Raw genomic sequence first — 20,226 nt, 5'->3', positions numbered from 1 at the left:
ATAAATGTGTTAAATGTTACCACAGAATTCACAGCCAGAGTGAATACACACTCACTTCTCTCTATAAGCAAGCAGTACACACGCCAGCATCATATACACACATTTCTCCCCATCGCTGTGTTCTGACTCATAGTTAGCTTGTAGAAGAGAAAGGCTGTGGGCTTCTAAACAAATTAGCATGGGCCACAGCTGCTTCCACCATGACTGTGGTGAGTGCTCTGCTCAGAGGCCCTTCCACAAGGCTTTTCTGAATGGTTCCAGACCCCCAGTGTCTGGTGGAAGCTTCCCTACATCTTGCTCCTCTGTCCCAGCTCCACAAAAAGTGCAAAGCAAGCAGTACTCAGAACAATTTAGCCACCCCAAGCTGAGCTCTTCACCTTAACCAAGGATCTGTGAAGTCGCCTTCAGGGAATTTTTGACCAGGTAAGGTATGGAAATTAATAGGGGAGATCCTGGCAGCTTTTGGCTGGGATTCCCTTTCCAGGTTGCATTAACCTGCATTTGCCTCTCTAGGCCTGATTAATTGCAGTCTGTAATCCTTTATACCTCTCCTCCCCTTGAGTCTCTAATCCTTTGTTCCTATCCTCTCTTTGAGGCAACAAGAAATAAATGGCTTCAATTTGGGAAAAATACACATTTACTTGTCTTTGATTTCAACCTTCAAGATGCCAAGGTAGCAGAGGGCTTTGGCTATGGCCAGCCCATTCTTGCTGAGGACAGTTGGCCTGGGAGCAACACAGGCTGTAACAGATTCATGTGTTCTGCTGAGGAACAGCTGGGGAGAGAATGGGGTAGAAGGTGGGGAAGTTTTGACCCCAGGAAGCAGGACATAGGATTTCCTAGGATTTTATATCCTCATCAGTCCTCTGTTACTTTCTTGTGGTACTTCCTAATAATAAATTAGCATCCATCTCTATTCGGTGCTCTTTAATGGTATGTTTAAAAATGCCTTTAAGGCCGGGTGCGGTGGCTCATGCCTATAATCCCAGCACTGTGTTGTTAACGGTGCAGGGTGTCCAGGTTCTTGGCATCTTGAACAAAGAATTGGACAAAACGCACAAAGCAAGGAAGGAATGAAGGGATTTATTGAAAATGAAAGTACACGCCACAGTGTGGGAGCAGGGGGAATGAGTTTTACATATTCATTTACAAGTTGTTACATATTCTGGTTATTAATCTTTTATCAGAAATATGATTTGCAAATATTTCCTCCCGTTCTGTAGGTTGACTACAATGATATATTTTAAGTAAACTTCTTAGACCCACTGTTCACCTTTGTTTGGTGGGGAAAAAATATTCTTTTGCTTTAGTTTTCTTGGTCTCGCTCTCCAAAATAAACATAAATAACCTCAAAGCTGCAATAATTATTTGGAGGCTACCCATCTCTTCTCTAGCCAGTATCAAAAGGTTTCACAGAAAATGGAGGGGGAGAAATCAGGGATTGCATTAACCCTTCAGCCTGTGACAGTGTCTCAGCCCTGGACAGCCCAGAAGATCCCTGGACATGCCTTCTTCAGGGAGGACATGCATGGCTGGCCACAGTGTTCTCAAACCTTGCAGATCATCGGAAGCTGTTGGCTTCACCCTGGAGTCTCCCAGCCTCCTAGGAAAGCCTCATAGCTCAAGAGGGCTCTAAAGCCAGGCTCCACCTTCCCGAATTGTTCTGAGGTGGCCCTTTGGAGTGTGCCTGGAGCCTGACACCACTGTGTGCTTCCAAGGCTCAGATGAAGTTCCATTTTCTCTCTGTCCATGCCAGTACTCCCACACTATGTGGCAGTCCAGGTCTCACTAACGCAGGCCTCTATAGCAACTGTTTCAGTACTGAGTGAGTGGTTAAGTTAAATATTAAAAGCTAAAAAAGTCAGTGCCCTCATACAAAGGCTGGAATGTAACAAGAGCCCACCAAGAGTCTTGCCTAGGCCCTTCCTGGGCCTTAAAGCATGACAAAATAAGGAATGAATTCTTAACAGGACCCGTTTAAGATTAAACAAGTTTTATTGTGGGGCTGAAGAAACTCCCCAGGCCTCTAGAAAAAGTTTATTGGGGGGCCTGAAGGAACTCCCCAAACCTCCGTGATTTAGCAGGAGACAAGATAAGGGTAATCACCCCGGCACCCAGACCCATTTAGATTAAGTAAATTTACTGAGGCTCCAGAGGAAAGTCTTCAAGACTCAGATCTTAGTTATAGATTAGAAGTTAATCACTTATGTCTTTGGATGAATGCACACTTACATGTAAACATACAGCTTAGAAGGTATATAAGCTCTGAAAAACTTTGTAATTTTGAGTTGGGCTGGCGATAATTTCCAGGCCTTCTCCCTGTAACTGATTGCAGAAAGTAAAAACTCTTTTCCTCCCCAGCTCATCTGCATCTTGTTATTGGGCCACAAGAATAAGCAGCCCGACCCTCAGTTTGGTTTGGGAACACTATGGCCTCATTGTCTTTTAAAAGCCTACAGCACATACAATTTCTATTCCTTGGGGAGGCTCTCATGTACTAGTTTCCTGTCATCTGCCCAGTAGCTCTTCTGGGCAGGAACTGTGACTTGCTCATCTTTACAGCCTTCATAGTTTGGGACAGTTGGCTGTTAGGTTGGGAGAGGATCGCCATATAGTGGATGTTTTACTGTCCTGCATTGGAGTTTCAGGCCTGAAGACAAGCTGGGAATTGGAGCATTTGGCAAACTGAGTGGATTTAGGTCCTCAAGAAGAATAACTGACCTTCGCCTTGGGGTGTGAACAGTGCCTGGGATTGTGTTCTCTCTAAAAAAACTAGTGCTGGGTGGGGGCATCTAGGCACAGAGAAGCACCTGAGCGGAATGCAGGCCCCACCATTCCAAGGTACAGCCAGCATCCCGAGGTTGTTCAGTAAAGAGATCAGAAGCGTTGGCCTCTCTGACAGACCCAGGGTGGCCTTGTGAGATTTTATAGGCTTCAAGATGGAAAGGGACCTTGAAAGGATGTCTGGATCATTTCTCTGACCTCAATGCATGATGGCCCTGCTTTTAAAGGCTTCTCCAGGGAGAATTTCTCCACGTTATATTTTCTGTGTGACTTCTAATAATCATTCCCTGGAAGCTATTGTCTTTATCTAATCTGTCGTCCATCTTTTCAGTCTACCAAAGGCAGAATGCTAGAGAGTGAGCTTTATAAATTGGAAAGACCAGGCTGAGCTAGGAGATTTTAGTTCCTTTGACCTGTGCCAGGGGAACGTAGAGTTTCCCAATCTTCAAAGCATCTCACTGCCTCTCTGTTCTCTCTCCAGGTCATGGAGTGAGAGATTCAAGGAGGTTGATCATTAACTTAGTGACTAATTGACTTTTTATTGCAGTTTCACTTTCCAACGGACACTACCTTATTTGTAGAGGCATCTGTGTCCCTTACTACACTCTGAAGTTAAGGTAGAATGAGAAGGAAATTGTATACTTTTCGACTATGAAAATAGAAATGGAAACAGTGTGATCATTGTGCCATCGAAAGACCAGATGCCACATTTCAGCATCGATTCTTATTCTATGTTTTGACCTTCCTCCGGCCCAAGGATTCTGGTTTAAATATTTTCAACATTGATTTTACATGAGAAATTCAGTTCTTTTTAGCATATAAATTTCTTTGTGACACTTTAATGTTGTGAACTATAAATTGATTCATTGTGTTTATTTTAAAAAGTCTTCTCTGATGATGGGAGGAATTACTATAAATATAACTCCATTGTAAAGGAAAAGTTACCCAATCTCCCTGACTGTGGCTTTCTGAGGTCTGTCGTTTTAGATGTTTCCCCAAGCTGCCCGAGCCCCTCATTCATTTCTGGGCCTCCGGCATTTAAGTAATTATGCTAGATGGCACAGGAATTGTTACCAGATAATATCTTAGAAATAGGAAAATTACAAGCTAATTTCAGGCCATCTCAAATTAATGAGAATGTTCTTTGTGGAGTGCTACCAGTGTAAACCTTTAGAAAATGACAAGTCTGAGATATTTAAATCCTCTGTGGAGCTTAGCACAGCTCTGCCAGCACACCCAATTGCTATTATCTGGCCAATTGCTGGGGTGGCTCTTTTATCTCCCACCTAGGTTTTATTAATTCAATTTCCTCTGGGGCTTGGCTGCCATCAGCAGCCTCTCTCAGGGTGGAGGATTGGGGAAGGCAGTAAGGTTCTAAGGGACATAGCTCAGTCTTTAAGACTATCATCTGGGCTGGAAGGGCCCCAATTCAAGGCAGTGACTGGCAGACACAGTGCTTCTCCTGCTTGGTCTGGAGTGCACAGGGGTGGCCTCCTTCATCCCAGCATACACTTTACATCTTTGATCTTGTTTTTTCAACCTAGAATTATTTCTCACACGTGGGCATGGCCAAAGACTGTGCTTTAATGTGGTTTGTCTCCAAGCAGTTGACTCATTTAATCTCTAAATGATTTCCTACTCCTCCATGTTTTATACCTTGATGGGGGAGGTGAGCACCAGGGTGGGAGAAGCCTGATGTATTCTGGGCACCGGCCCGGCCCCTTTGGGTATCTGATGCCTTTATCTGTGGTGGTCCCTCTGCACAGGTGCTCTCTCTCCACCACCACCATCCTCAGCCCCCATCAGGGCCAGCTGCAACATTTCTCTCTGGGGTGGTACTGAGGGACTATGCTCTATTTGGAAGGGCTTGCATGACACTTTGTATGACACTGAGAAAATTTAGTTGTACTGAAGAATGGAAAGGGTAGAGACGTGGAGTGGGCTGAATGGAGCCTATGTCCATCGCTATTGCCTCGTTGGTATTACTGGCCCTTTCCCATTCACCATGAGCTCAAATACCTCCTTCTAGGACATCATCCTCCATATTCACAGCCCTTCCACCTCATCTGTTTTTCCTTTTTCATGAAACTTCTCCTCCTCTCTGAATTAAGACTGTGGTCTCAGAAATCAGACTGTCTGGGTTCACACACTGCCTCTGCCTACCGACTCTCTGGCCTTGGGCAGCACAGCTTATTCAGTCTCCCTGCCCATCAGTTTCTTCAGCCACAGGATGGGATTAATAATAAGCCCTAACTCTTGGCTGCTGGGGGCATTACTCAGAACTCGTGGAGCACTTGGGCTTAGTGTTCTGTGGGCTCTCATTAGCGGGGCCACTGCCGCCCATTTGGTGCATTGGGCAGTATAGAATGAGAAGAGGTGTGTGTGTGTGTGTGAAAAGAAGTGTGTTTATGTGAAAAGAAGTGTGTGTGAATGAGAAGAGGTGGAAAATGTCCATCTCTTCTGCATAGGCTTCTGCCCTTCTCACCCCTCAGCCTGATGCTGCTGTGGAGCATATAAGGTGGGCTGCAAGCATTTGTAGCTAAAGCTGCCAATGTGTGTATAATGTTGCCGGCATAGTGAGTGTGACCACATCCATCCTGTTGCCTGGGTCTTATCTGCACATCCAGTTGGTCATTTGAGGCCCTCTCATCCACATCTTCCATCATGCCCAGAACCTTTCTATTGGTTGGCCACCAGCAGCGTACGTCAGGCCCTGACTGGATGTTTCTGGCTTCCTACTGTAGTAAGAACTACCTTGCTCACCTTCGTGCCTCCAGGCTTGCACACCCTCCCCCGGCTCACAGTTGTTCTCCTGCCGGTCTCTAAGGTACAGGTCAGGTTGTCAGTTCTTAACTTGACATCCTTCAGAATCTCTCTGCTGCTGCCTGGTAAATTCCAGACCCCTTGGTGTAGCCAGCATGGCCTGAGGGAGGACCCCTTTCTCTGCCCACTACGCTGCGTATCATGACCCCCATCCTCCCCTCTAACGGTTCCACCTTCCCCTACCCAAAGATTGGGCCATATTGCACACATTGGAGTTAAGCAATGAATGATAATGTTGATATTCTAAGATACAAAGCGCTCAAGTAAGTCCATTTTTAAAGTTAAAATCCAACAAAATTGACCAAGTATCAGACAATTCACGAAGTACAATGACTAGTACAGTCAGACAGAAAAATGTTGAGCTGTAGTAATGATAAGTTAAAATTCAGACTTTTTATGTTCCAAGGAACCAAAGACTTTAAAAAGCTAACATTACACAGTTGACCAAAGAGCTGTGATACACTACCATTCCCAGACTCCCAGTAAAGAGGGGCAGGACCAGATGGGGAGAACACTGGAGGCTGACCCGAATAGAGCATGGGGAAATTTTCCAGGTGATGAAAATGTCCATCTGTGTTTGCATATTCACAGAACATCTCGATCTAAAAATTCTCTATCAAAAATGCATCACCCATCAACAGATGTTGAGAAAAAAAATTTAAGAAAAATGCATGAAAATATACACTTAAAATTGGTGTATTTTACTGTGTGTAAAGGCTAACTCAATAAAGATGATTAAAACAAAATATTGTTAACCAGTATTAGAAGAACAAGACACTTTCGTACATTGTGAGGCTGGAGGTGGGGTCATAACAAACATTAGTTCCACCTTTCCAGGAGTTAATTTACTTCTACCTTTTAAGAAAAGTGGTACTGTTTGACATGGTAATTTCTTTAGGATAGCATCCTAAGGAAAGAATTATGAATTCAAAGAATTTGTCACAAAACTAATAGCAGCTAACAACTGAGAAAAGAACCAAAATGTCCTCACTGGGGGTGTGGTTAAATGATGATGCATCTCTGTGGGGGCCACTGCCAGCTCATGGGCACCTGTGTGAATTAAGAAAAGGTGTCCCCTCTGGATGGAACACACCCCTCTGGGGCTTGCGAGGGGTCTGACTGAATTTCAGCACCACCTGTCCCCTCACCTGGACACCATTGCAATTCCCAGGTCTAGACCACGGCCCTGATCTATACAGTGGTTGATGAGACAGATGTTAAAACTGATGCCTTCAGAACAGTGGTGTGGGGAAGTGTTTTCAATGGAATGTTAAATGATAATAATAGAAGGTAAGGCCAGGTGTGGTGGCTCATGCCTGTAGTCCCAGCACTGTGGGAGGCTGAGGTGGATGGATCACTTGAGCCCAGGAGTTCAAGACCAGCTTGGACAACATGGCAAAACCTTGTCTCTACAAAAAAGTAGAAAAATTAGCTCGGCATGGTGGCGTGTGACTGCAGTCCCAGCTACTCGGGAGGCTGAGGTGGGAGGATCCCTTGAGACTGGGAGACAGAGGTTGCAGTGAGCCAAGATTGCGCCTCTGCACTCCAGCCTGGGTGACAGAGTCAGACCGTGTCTCAAAATAAATAAATAAATAAATAAATAAATAAATAAATAAATAAAATTAAATAAGTAAAGCGTTACATAGTTCTGACTTTTTTCAAAAATGCAAAATTCCTAAAAGGAAACCCACCAAGATATAACTGGTGGTGAATATGAATGATAGAATCATTGCTGACTTTCTTTTTTAAACTTTCTTTTCCAAAATTTTCCTGCTGTCATTACTTTTTCTAGTTTTGAAAATAGACATGTTCTTTAATTAGGCTCTGTGTAGTGCTAACATCTGCAACAGTGGTCTCTCTGAACACAAGATGAGACAATGGGGATTCTGTAGTGGCATCGGGGGAGACCTGGGTCAGAGCAGCTTTGTTGAAGTCCCAGTGATTCCTTTGTTGAAAGGAGATGTCTCTTATCTTCTCTTTCCATTCTGTAGGTTTGAGACATTTGAGGTAAACAGCTTTGAGCAGTTCTGTATCAACTATGCAAATGAAAAGCTCCAGCAGCAGTTCAACTCGGTAGGCTTGGTTTCTAGACCTGGGGGTACCGGGATGGGGGAGACTCCTCTGGGAGGGACAGCCAGGCCACTTCTCTTCCTCTGAGGTGGGTGGGCCCTGGCTACTTCCTGATATGCCTTGGTTTTCCTGGTGGTACCTCCAGCTTTTGGAAGGGGCTCTCCACTGCTCAGGAGGGAGAACTGAATGGGGGCAACTGTGCTGAGAGGGGAAATGATCCTCTCTTTGGCTTTGACTCCCATTCCTCTGAGCCTAGGTGTCTAGGGTATTCAAGCAACAGCAAGCCAGATACGGGGCTTCCTGTGATTGAATGGGAATACGGCAACTCAGGTGATTGTTAAAGTGCCCCCAGGAAGTGTTCACCCAGGCATGAGGAATCGCCTAACTTTGCTTTTCTGCAGTTATAACTATGACTTAGCATCCAAACCTTATCTGGCAGTTCTCTGCTGTCTTCCAGAACCCAGAACTCACTGAGCCCCTGGGGGAGGTGAATGTTAAGGTGTGCCTGCAGTTCACTCGTGTGACCTTTTTACTTGCGCTAGCATGTTTTCAAACTGGAGCAAGAAGAATACATGAAGGAACAGATCCCTTGGACCCTGATTGATTTTTATGATAACCAACCTTGTATCGACCTCATTGAAGCCAAGCTGGGTATCTTGGACCTGCTGGATGAAGAATGTAAGGTAAAACTGATGATGCAAATTAGTTCAATTCTAGGGTAGGGATGTGGTACAAGGAAATCACATAAGATCTCAAAGGTGGAATTTCATCTGTGATCAGCTGGCCTTCAGTGTGCTGGAAGAAGCGTTGGCATGCTGCATGCTAGAAGCGTGTACCATTCTGTGTGCTAGAAGGCAACATGTTTAAAGTGACTGGCAGGTGTTGCTACACTGGTAAACATATGCCTCTCTTGGGGGAGCCTGGGTGGCACGGGTTGGCATAATATGATGGTGGTTTGGACTTGATGTCCCAGGTGGCCTAGGTGCCAAGAGAAGAACTGCAACATCTAATGGGCATCCCTAGAGAGTGAAGACTAAAGTCTGGGATTGCTAATGCCACGTCAGATGGCTTGTGAGTGATAGAGTTGCATGGCATGGTGGCAGGTGAAATTCATAATTTCCCCGTCTGGTTTCTGAGGGGCTGTACCTGTTGGGATGGGGTGAGTGCTGACTTGTCAGCCTGGAGAGTGCCTGGCAGCACTGGGAGTGTAAAGTTTAGAGGATCTGGGTTTTATCAATTACCTAACTTCTTTAGCCTCTGGTTTCCTGCTCGATGATAGGGGTTCATCTAATCTGCAAAATCTCTCCCAGTGGAGTGGCTGATTGCTAAAAGGGGTAAATATATACCAGTTCCTCCAGGGATGGAAACACTAATCAACAGGTATAAAAGCCACATGATTCTTGCTATTGCAAGGGAAAGAACCCACTTGCTTTTACTTTCTGCTCTCCCACATCTTGCCTGTAAAGGCTTAAGTGTGGCTTGATGGTTTGGTAGGAGGTGTTTCCTTTCAGAAGGGCTCTCCTAGTTTTGTTGCCTTTGAAAATGAAAGGGAAACAGTAGAAGACAGAGAAAAATATACCAGTTCTACAGCTTGCATATTTTTTTTTTTTTTTTACCTCCTGAAGGTTTTTAGCATTTCACTAGAGATGTGGGCTTCATCCTGAGAATCAGTATCCAAGCAGAGATAATCTCTCAGTGTAGCAAGTGTTTGTCCAGGCTTGCCTAACCTGAGGGGTAGCAGTAAAGGTAAAACAATTGTCCCTAGATTGAGTAGCATTGGCTAAATGGCTGAAGTCACAGCCTAGGCCATCCTGCTGTTCATGACTCACTTTTATTTTCTTGGTTTCAGCATACCCTACTACCACCTCCCTTCCCAAACTCAGCCAAGGTCATGCTCCTTTTCCCCAGTCTCTTTTGAGATTCCCATCAGTAACCGTCTTCTCCAGCTCCATACCCCCGAAGCTAAAGGCAGCACCATGTCTTGTGTCCAACCCAGGCCTCTGGGATGCTAAGCTGGTGTGGCTCCCTGGGGCCAGTACTCAAGGAGGACCCTGGCTTTTCACTTTCCTCCCAAGTGGTGAAGGTGAAGGTCGTACACAGTTCTCAGGGCACATGGAGTAGGCAGTTTGTCCTATACGGGTTTGTGGAAAGCCTGGGTTTCCTGCCAATCAGGCTGGTAGGGGCTAGACATGTCAAGACACTGGGTGGTACTGTGGATGTGACACGTGTGAACTCACACTGGTGGCCAAGAAGATGAGTTGAACACCACATTAAGGAATAAGACAAAAGTCCACAATGTGGAGACTTTTTGTAACAGGTTTAATTGTTCTGGAAATTCAGGATGATTTAGCATAGTCTGATAGAGCATCAGTAACAGGTGGATTTTAAGCCAACAGGTGTTATTACATTTGTCAAAACTCACTGAACTGTACGCTTCAGTGAAAGGGTGCATTTTACTGCATGGAAATTATTCTGCAATGAACCTGACTTTAAAACATAGTAGGGCCTGGAAGCACCCATGTCTCTGAGCCTGAGGAGGTTAGGGAATCCCCCTGGGGTTGCCGTGGCTGGGCAACTCGGTGCTCCTTGGGAAGGATCCTGTTGGGCTGTGGAAGCAGCCTCAGACACGTCCTTTCTTCCCTGTCTCTCAGATACTTTGCAGGGTGAGAGCGAATAATACATTGCACTGTGAACAGTTGAGTTCTGTGACCCCATGAGACAGGACATAAAGTCAGATGAAGGATTGGACTCATGGTGCAGAAGCAGCCTGTGGGAAAATCACTTTTCTTGGGGAAGCTGTGCAGTGGCAGGCAGGGTAGCGAGCTGGGGTTTAAATAAGAAGTGTGGAGATGGGGTGGCTGTGAGTTTAAAGGGGGAGCGTGCAGGGAGTGCTCCCCAGGGCCTGTGACTGGTGCCACAGCTGCAGAGAAGAGTGCAGACTGGACCAGGGTATTTATTAAACCACCTGAGGTGGAAAAGCCCCTTTGCAGACAGGCCCCAAACAAGCCACAGACTAAAATTGTTCCTCCATTACCCAAGCCCACTCCTCCAAGAAGGTGTTTGAGTGTCAGCAATGTTAATTTCCAGGCTGCTTGTAACAAGACTCTCCAAAGATGTCTGGTGGCGGGTGGGGAGTAGGTGCCCACCAGCCCCTGCTGCCTTCTAAGCCCTATTTGGGTTGGGATTTCCTAATATCCTCTTCCCATTCATCAGTCCACTTTCTCTCAGAGGAACAGGCAACCTTGAACCCTGGAAGCAATTCTAGTAAGTGAAGCCCAGGCGCTGTATCAAGTTGGAGGTGTTGGAGCAATCAACGGCAGGTCTGAGTGGGGCGGCAGGCTCTGCCCTGTGTCCTGTGATGAGGATTCTTTGTTTCCTGGAAGAAAGGAAATCACTCAGGACTGTGGAGTGAAATCAGCTCACTCAGTGGGGATGCCAGTGTCCCGCGCCCCCTGTTTCCTCACCTGGCCCAGTCTGCTGTCAGGAGGATTTACTCTGTATTCAGATCAGGGGATTGTGGTTTCTTAAGAAGTGGCCCCAAAGGTTTCCTTGTCTAGCACTTTCGTGTAGAGGTGTGACTCCTGTGATGGAGGGAGGTGAAGTGCCCTTGCCACATTTATGTATTCATTCACATGAGAAACCACATGTTCACGGAATAGTGCACTGAGCCCCTGCTTTTCAGATGTCAGCACTTCTTGAGAGGGTCAGGCAAGCACTGAAGTGTCATCTTTGATGACACAGAACCAGAAACACTGTGGAGGAAATGACAGAAGGAAGAGCGTCGTGGGGAGAGCATTCCCAAGCGAAGTCAGATGAGGAGGGGGCATTCCAGGTGAAGGGAATGTCACACTTGGAGAATTTGAAGTGATCTGATTTGTCTGGAACTCCTGGTGGGGGCAGGTAAGGTTGGAAAGTAGGGACCATGGGAGAGTGAGAAGCCATGTCCACCCTGAGCAGGCACTTGGGCTTCACCCTGAAGGCTCTAGGTATCAGCCCACGGGGGAGAAGCAGGGGAGAGGGGTTCAGATGTGAGTGATCAGATCAGCAGGTCTCCCTGACTGTGTGCAAGCTGAGGTGGGGAGACCCTGGAGGGGGCAGCACCCTGAGGCCATGTGGTAGGCCAGGCGGGAGAGAACCAGGGCTTCCAGGAGCTCAGCAGGGAGAGGGCCTCCGTGAGTCCCTTGGGTAGAGGACTTCCTTCCAAGGGAGTTGTTGGGACAGAAGCCTAATTTCGGTAATTTGAGGAGAGCAGGAGGTGAGGCAGTGGAGACAGCGAGTTTGAACTCTTGGAGGCTTGGCTGTGAAAAAGAAGCGGTGCGAGAGAGGAGCATGGGCTTGGGTGGACTGCGGCCCTCCAGGAGGCAGGGGTGGGTGGATGGAAGACCAGCCAGGAGGGAGACCTTTGTTCCATGAGAAGGACAGAAAGGTGGGATGGCTGTGGGTGCAGATGAGTTTCTGCACGTTAGGGCAGGAATTTGGGATTTCCTGCTTGACAGCCTCTATTTCCCCATGAAGGAAGAGACGAGGCATCTGCTGAGAGGCAGCAGGGTCAGAAGCTTGAAGAGAATGGAGGAAGGTGGGAATGGCTGCCCAGTAAACAGAAAGAGAAATTGCAGAGTGCGCAGATTGTTTGGCTGTGGTTAAAGACCATAAATTGGGGTTTAGGAGTTGTTGAGATCAACTTCCTCCATAGATCTAGGAACAGTGTCTTAATCCATAGAAGTGATTCTCCGAGTGAAATTCAGTTTTATTTTTTGGCTGCAGTACTTGTATAAAAGTATAATGGCAGGGCTTGGTTAAAGGAAGATGAATTGATGTGTGGTCTCATCCAGTCACCCAGGTATGGGTAAGGAGAGAATGGATAGTTGGATTTATCTAGAATTAATGTTTTGCTGAGCGTGCAGAGGGGTATTTTGTAAAGGTGAAAAATAAAGGCCTGGAAGCGGCACTGGGGGTGGCTGGCAGGTGAGGAGGAAGGAGCTGCCTCCATTCTAGAGAGCAGTGAGGACTGCAGAGTCCTGTGGGTGCCCAGCTGGGCTTCTGTGATGGCAAAGAGGGGAGGGGCCAGAGGGTACTCCTTAAAGAGGCTGGGGATCCAGAGGTATTTATGGTACAGTGATTTGAGAGGTCAGCAGGGGTACAAGGCCTGAAGTGTGGAATGGAAGGAGACAGTGAGTGACCAGGAAGGTTGGTGCCAGTGGCCCAGGAAGACAGGGACGAGAAAAGAAGCAGACATAGAATAACTGGCCTTGGGGTCTAGTTTTTTTTTTTTTTTTTGGCTTTTTTTGTTTTGTTTTGTTTTGTTTTGAGACAGTGTCTTGTTCTGTCACCCAGGCTGGAGTACAGTGGTGTCATCACAGCTGTCACTGTGGCCCCCACCTACCAGGCTCAAGCGATCCTCCTGCCTTAGTCTCCCCAGTAGCTGGGGCTACAGGCAAGTGCCACCATGCCTGGCTAATTTTTACGTTTTTTTGTAGAGATGAGGTCTCCCTGTGTTGTTGCCCAGGCTGGTCTTGAACTTCTTGGGCTCAAGCCATCCTCCCACCTCGGCCTCCCAAAGTGCTGGGATTACAGGTGTGAGCCATTGCGCCTGGTTGGCCTTGGGGTCCTTAAAAGTCAGCTCCTGTCAGCAGCTTTGCTGGGGGCAGGCTTTGGCCTCAGAAGATGTCCCAGGCCAGCAATGGCAACATCTGTGATAGAGAGTACAGTTTCTGTTTAGAGTTCCACAGGGAACATTGAGAGGGGCTTAGGGAGCCCAGAACTTGCACTCCCCCACTGCCATGCCTGCTTTTTCTTTTTTTTTTTTTTTTACTAGCAAGCAGTGGAATCAGGTCTAATGTATTTTTAACAGCTTTAATGAGATATAATTGACATACCATACAATTCACCCATTTAAAGTATACAATTTGGTGGTTTTCAGTATGTTCACAAAGTTGTGCATCCATTACCAACCACAGTCAATTTTAGAACATTTTCATCACCCCATAAAAAAGCCCTTTAGCAGCTACTCTCCATTGCCCCCCTCCAGCCCCAGGCAACCACTAATCTACTTTCTTTCTGTATGGATTTGCCTATTCTGGGCATTTAATACAGATGGGACCTTTACTTTTTGATGTGATCAGTGGCCAGTACCACAAGGTCAGAGGGATTTCGGCCTCTGAGGGACAGAACCTGCCTAGACGAGGACCGAGCTATAGTCCCGGCTCCTGGCTCAGTGGTCTCTCTGCGTTGCTTTGAGAAGAGCAGAAAGAAGTTCATATAAGCTGTATGTGGATTTCCTTTTTAAAGGATTCAGTTCAGCTGCATATTATGGAGCTACCGATATCCATGACCCAGAAGTTATCAAAATATAAGATTTTTTTTCTTTCTCCTGTGGCTGTTTAAAATCTATTTCTATGGAAAGATTTTTGGAGATAAGCACCTTCTACCTTGTTCTGCTTTTGTGGCAGCCTTTAAAACTCTGCCGTCAGGCAGGAAGAATTAACTTGTCCTGCTTGGAACACCAGCTCTGCTATTTAATGGCAAAAGCCACAATTACTTTTGCACCAACCTAATACTTCCCCATTATGTGACCTTGGCAAGTTACTTAACCTGTCTCCATTTCCTTGTCTCTAAAATGTTTACAAACATAGCACCTAGCTGACATGATTGTATGAGGGTTAAATGAGTTGATACATCTAAAATGTGTAGAAAATGGCCTGGCAGAGGGTTAAATGAGTTGATACATCTAAAATGTGTAGAAAATGGCCTGGCAAACAATAAGCAGTAGCTATGAGTATCATCTGAGACTCTTGATCGTTGTTAATTCCTGCCGGCCCTTATTTTTAGTTGGAGGTGGGGTGGACAGTGAAAGGAGAGACTGATCCTTGTCAGAAAATATGTATACACTTGACCTTGGTTGTTGGTTTCCTCTGCTTATTAATTCATGCCAATCTGAATTAGTGAATATGTAGGATTATGGAGTCTTCTCACAGAAGTCCAATTTCATCTCCAAGGCAAGATTTTGTTCCTAGCCAATTTTACGTGTTTGCCTATGTGGGCTTCCCACCATGGTTCTGTCTGCCCCAGTTTTGCCAGTCCTTCTAGGTCCCTCTTGTGTCCGTCCTCTGTCCCACCCGGTCCTGACAGCTATACTGGGAAGACCCCTCCTTCCTTCACACCTGGTGGTTCTAAACACAGAATGCTTGGAGACAAATATAAAACAGTATATATGGAAAGTGCTGAATTAAATATATTTTATTGTCTGCCCAGTACAATTAATAGCCTCCTTCAAGATAGTTTTCTTTTCTTGAATTTCCTATGGTGCTTAGCATTGAGTATTCAATATTAGTTATGCCAAAATGAATCTTGAGCAAAATCAGCTTGCTTACAAAGGATTTAAGAAATTGGTTCCCAAGTATGTAAGCATTTTCTTTATGGTGCGGATTTTATTAGTTTACCATAAAAATCCCTCTGTAAACGGCTAGTGCAAGGGTCACCGTCAACACTTCCTGATCCAAATATGCAATCTAAACCAAAGAAGGGCAGGTCAGTTAGTGACCCGTCACTGAGGACTGGACTGATTCTGGTCAGTAGGTGTGTGCAGCGATGACCAGGGATGACAGGGGAGGGAGCACCTTCCCGTTGGAAGAGTTGCTGTCATCCTTGACAATTTGAGTGGTGGTTACAGTGACTCTGTTACATTTTCAATGAAGTAAGATGCTTTTTACTTTTAAAGCCATCCATAAAGATATTGAAAGGGGCTGCTTTTCAGAATTCTTAATGCAGTGGAACCTCTAAGTCTGACTTTAGACAGTGAGAGATGCAGAGATTAGCACCATGTAGAACACTCACTAGGTACTTAGTTCCCACTGCATGGCCAGAGCCCAGTTCTAAGTTCTTTCAGGGACACATAAGCAACGTAAGGTACAGCCAGTCCTTGATCACAACAAACTTACAGTTTGTAGTGACGAAACCCAAAACTCAGGGGTGCACAATATGCTAGGGCATGTATAAGAGCTTGATTGTGAGGAATTCCAAAGAAGAGAGAAGTGAGATCAACAGCGGTCAGGAAAGGACAGACTTGAGCCAGACCTGGACAATGGTATTTAGGTGAGTTTAGGGAGGGAAGGTAGGCTTTCCTGTGGCAGGAGTTCACCTGGGTGAGTGGGTGAGCTTGGCACTGCAGGTGGATGTGTTTTGTGATGCTGATGTCACAGCCCCAGTTGCAGGGAAGTACCTTCAGGTGATCCTGCAGGCTGTGACTCTGCTCCTGTGACCTTGGCTTTCACCCTCATCCTCCCTAGCACTTCCAGTGTCTGCCAACCGGCAGGCTCAGCTGCTCCCACAGGTCCCAAGGGAGCCAGCCCACATGGGATGAGGGCACGCCGTGGCCGGATCCTGAACATGTATGGTTGAATCATTCTTTGCACCGTCCAGTTAAGGTCCTGGTTCGAGGGCTGAATCAGCCTTCACCGAGCCAGCCTACTGGTCCCATCCCTCTGCTGCAACCCAGGGCTTCCTTCTTCCTCTTCACAAAGCGCTCTGCCCTATCTTGTGGTGCTGCAGGTCCCCAAAGGAACTGACCAGAACTGGGCTCAGAAGCTCTATGACCGGCACTCCAGCAGCCAGCACTTCCAGAAGCCCCGCATGTCCAACACGGCCTTCATCATCGTCCACTTTGCAGACAAGGTGGCTCTCCTCTCTGTTGGCTTGGGTATTCCCTTGGCCCCTCTCTAAGTAGACTCAATGGGCTCTAGACCTAGGGAGAAATCTGTCCCTTCTGAATTCAAATGGCCTGAAGCCTCAGCTAGGTTCCCCTTCCATCCTCTTTTACCCACCCCTCTACTTCTAGGGGATACCAAGCTTACCACAAGGCATAACTTCACAGGGGGTACTATAGTTGCCCAGTCATTCATATATATATATGAATATATATATATATACACACACACACACACACATATATACATACACACACATATGTCTGTATATATATATATAGTCTATACACACACACACACACATATGTATGTATATATAAATTCTAAAGCAGTTAACAGTCTACCCTCATGGAGCTTGAGAGAGAAGGGAGGGCTGAAAACAAAGTACCAAATGGTTTGGATTCTTACCTGGAGCCTGTGTAGCTGCTCTTCAGGGGGCTGCTTTCTCAGTAGCTGGTGGGTGCATAGAATTTTTCTAAGTGGATTTCTGTTTGCTATGCACTAGCCCGGTGTTTCTTAAATTGCAATGTGTGTATGAATCACCTAGGGTCTTGTTAAAATACAGATTGATTCATTGGGTCTGAGGTGTGGCTGAGAAGCTGCATTTATAGATCCCTGAAGAAACCTTTTATTATAGGAACTCCCTTTAAAACAATTTCTTCCACAAAATGAATACTCAGTTCTCTGTATGTAAATCCTGACTATTTATTGGGTTTGCATTTTAAGTGGAAACATCTGTGGGTTTCCTATCTACTCACAGCTCTTTTCAGAAAATGCTACCTGGATGAGATGAAAGTGGTTGAGAAACTGCTGAAGCACTAACAACTGTGTCTCTCTCTGGTTGCTGTGGCCCCAGGTGGAGTACCTCTCTGATGGTTTTCTGGAGAAAAACAGAGACACGGTGTATGAAGAGCAGATCAATATCCTGAAGGCCAGCAAGGTAAAGAGTGTCAGAAGTGGGGAGTGGAGCAGGAATGCCCACGGCCAGTGCTGGACAGGGAGTGGTGATGCAACCCCCTTGGGGTGGAAAGACAGAGATGCTGGGCAGGGAGGAGGCCAACAGGTTTGTTGGTCATTTCAGTATGAAAACACTTCAATGGCCATACCACTGTGAATGTGTCCAATCTTGTCTGAAAACACTTTAGTATGGCCTGATGGAGGGAAGAAAGCAAGGAGTGTAGGGGTAGGGGGAGAAAACTGGGAAAGATGCCTGCTAATGGAGGGGATAGGGGAGCATGGGAGGTGACAGGAAGAGAGGACGGTGAGCGCAGTGATGGAAATGTGGCTGGTGTCCATCATGTCATCTGTCCTCCATCTCCTGCCTGCAGATGTAAGATTATTTAAACCCCATAACATCCAGTATCTGCATTTAATTTGTTCAGCAGTCTATAGAACCTCTCTATAAGCAGAAACTTAATGGAATAGAAGGTGGGATTTAAGGAACACTTAAATCTACTACTTTGGACTCTTTCTCTGTTATTATCAGAATTTCATTTATTTCCAAGCATAGGAAAAAGGTAGCAAATATCGTGTCCATTCTACAGGTAGAGGAAAGAAGGCACCAATTCACCCAAACATATCTTTACTAAGCACCTGCTTTGGAAGGCACTGCCCTAAACACACTATTTTCACACAAAGATGAGCAAGACAGAGTCTGCACTCTGGTTGCTCCCCTTCTAATGGGCTGTGAGTGGGCAGATGAAGACACACACAGGTAACTGTGAAAGGAGAGAAGGAGCAGGGGGAGAGGGTGGTACAGTCAGGCGAAGCGTGTGCGCTGGCATTCTAAAAGCCGACTCTGATGCAGATGCCGTTACTGGCTTTAGCCCTGCAGAGGAAACCCAGGGCCGGGGGTGGGGGAACTTCCCAGGATTTAGGAGGCTTTCTCCAAGACCACATGATACTGAACTCACTGCAGGGGCCTGATAACATTGGAGAAATGGCAGATTAATTTCTCTTTGTGATAAGCTTTAGATGAATGCAATAGGATGAGATGATAGAATGGAGAAAATTTATCCAGCAAAATGGACCCAGGACATAAAGCCAAGTAAACCCTGTTCTATCACGTGGTGAGGGGTTTAGGGAGGATTTGAGTCAGTAGCAGCATGCAGACTGCCAAGAACAGACCCCTGCCCAGTGTGATCTCTGGATATCTGGAACATCAGAGAATTAGTCATCACTGGGACAAATTGGCCGTGGGTAAAAGTGAATATCACTTTGGAGTTCAATGCAAGATTGACCTCGCAGCTCCCTAAGTTTTTAGATCTCCAGTCTGTGGTGGTTAATGTGACTTTTTCCATTTTTTCATGAGGATGGTGGCATAGGGAGGAGCCCCAAGGCACAGGGAAAGAGAGCAGATGGAAGTGTTCTGAGCACTAGGATCCCCTTCCTCACGATGCTCTCTTACGATGCCTGGAGGCCTGTGACGACCTATAGAGCCAGAAAACTCTGTTGTCTCGGTAGAAGTTTCTCCTTTCAGATTAGAAGCAGAAACGAGGGATGGAGGGAAGAGAGGTGGGTACTTTTTATTTAATACAGAGTCTGGTTCTGCCATTGTGTTGATTTCTGAGCATCTTAATTTGAGTGACTCTCAGGGATTCCAGAATCTAAAAAGGAGTGGTGCCCGGAAAACTCTGTTATACTCACTCTCCAGCAGGTTATCTTTTATTAATAGCTGAGCTGCTTTTCCCTTATTTTTATTTATCAGCTTTATTGAATATTTGTGTAGTATATAGTGGTAACCGACACATGTAGTTAATCTCATGGAACTTAGTGAAAAAGATGCACAGTTTAATTACAAACTGCGGTAATGCTAAGAAGGTCAAGAAGAAGGTGCTATGGAAGAGAATGATAAGGGTAGGTTGGTGGCCCCCAAGACCACCCCGAGGTTCAACCATTTGCTAGGAAGACTCACAGAACTTAGCATATAGTTATGGCTATAATTTGTTACAGCAAAAAGTAAACAGCAAACTCAGCAAAGGGAGAGGTGGATGGGGTGACATCTCCGGGAGACCAGGCACAAGCTTCCAAGAGTCCCTTCCACCTGGAGTCATACAGGATGCACGTAATTCCCCCTAGAAGCAAGTCATGACACTTCTTTTGACATGCCTACCAGGGAAGGTCACCTGAGCCCAGGCGGCCAGGGTTTTTATTTGGGGTTGATTATGTAGGCACCCTTAGCCTAGCACAAACCAAAATTCCAAACTCCCAGAAGGAAAGCAGATGCTCAACATAAATTATTGTTTGCATGAACAATTTAGGCACAGTGAACTGTTCTTATCAGGGAATGGTAAAAATCCAAGTTCCCCTGACACCAGCCAGGGGTCAAGCAGCCTTTCTAAGGATAGCAGATGCAGGCCTGCTGTGTTAGCTCTTTTCTACACAAGAATATTGTTTTAGATTGCAGGTACTGAGTTTTTTATTAGAAATTAAATATAAGCTCATAAAAAATTAAAGTATTGTAGAAATACATAAAACAAGTCTTCTTTCCCACTCCTTGACCCATCTTTCGATGGGTCAGAATATACCCTATTCTGCATGTTGGTACATCTTTTTAAGATTAAAATAAGTACATTATAGACACATAGTCCTCTGTAATTTAATTTTTCAGTTACCATTGCATCTTGGTTGTCTTTCCACACGAGTACACATCTATTTCTCTTTTTTAAACAACTGCTGATAATTTGCTATTTCAAGTAAAGGATAGCAATGAATATCCTTTATGTATATCTTTGCATACTTCTGTACAATTATGTCTGTTGGGTAAAATTTTAGAAGCAGATTGATGATGGTTCAAAGAGTATGCACATCAAAAGTGTATAGATGTTGCTAAGTTGGAGGACAAAAT

General features: G+C 45.7%; 1 protein-coding gene across 3 annotated transcripts in view; it reads left to right on the top strand.

Annotated features, from left to right (window-relative positions):
* The window catches only part of MYO5B (myosin VB), a 369,650-nt gene that overhangs the window by 224,310 nt on the left and 125,114 nt on the right, over positions 1-20,226 (top strand). For all 3 annotated transcript variants that reach the window (XM_034943673.3, XM_034943674.2, XM_055102690.1), the window contains exons 11-14: positions 7,599-7,680; positions 8,220-8,360; positions 16,225-16,347; positions 17,236-17,319. In XM_034943673.3, coding sequence (XP_034799564.1) covers positions 7,599-7,680; positions 8,220-8,360; positions 16,225-16,347; positions 17,236-17,319 — 430 coding nt within the window. The remainder of the gene's footprint in view (positions 1-7,598; positions 7,681-8,219; positions 8,361-16,224; positions 16,348-17,235; positions 17,320-20,226) is intronic.

The sequence above is a fragment of the Pan paniscus genome, chromosome 17 (assembly GCF_029289425.2).
Source record: "Pan paniscus chromosome 17, NHGRI_mPanPan1-v2.0_pri, whole genome shotgun sequence".
Lineage (NCBI taxonomy): Eukaryota > Metazoa > Chordata > Mammalia > Primates > Hominidae > Pan > Pan paniscus.
The sequence above is the reverse complement of the archived record's forward strand: the minus strand, read 5'-3'. Positions and strand labels throughout refer to the sequence as shown.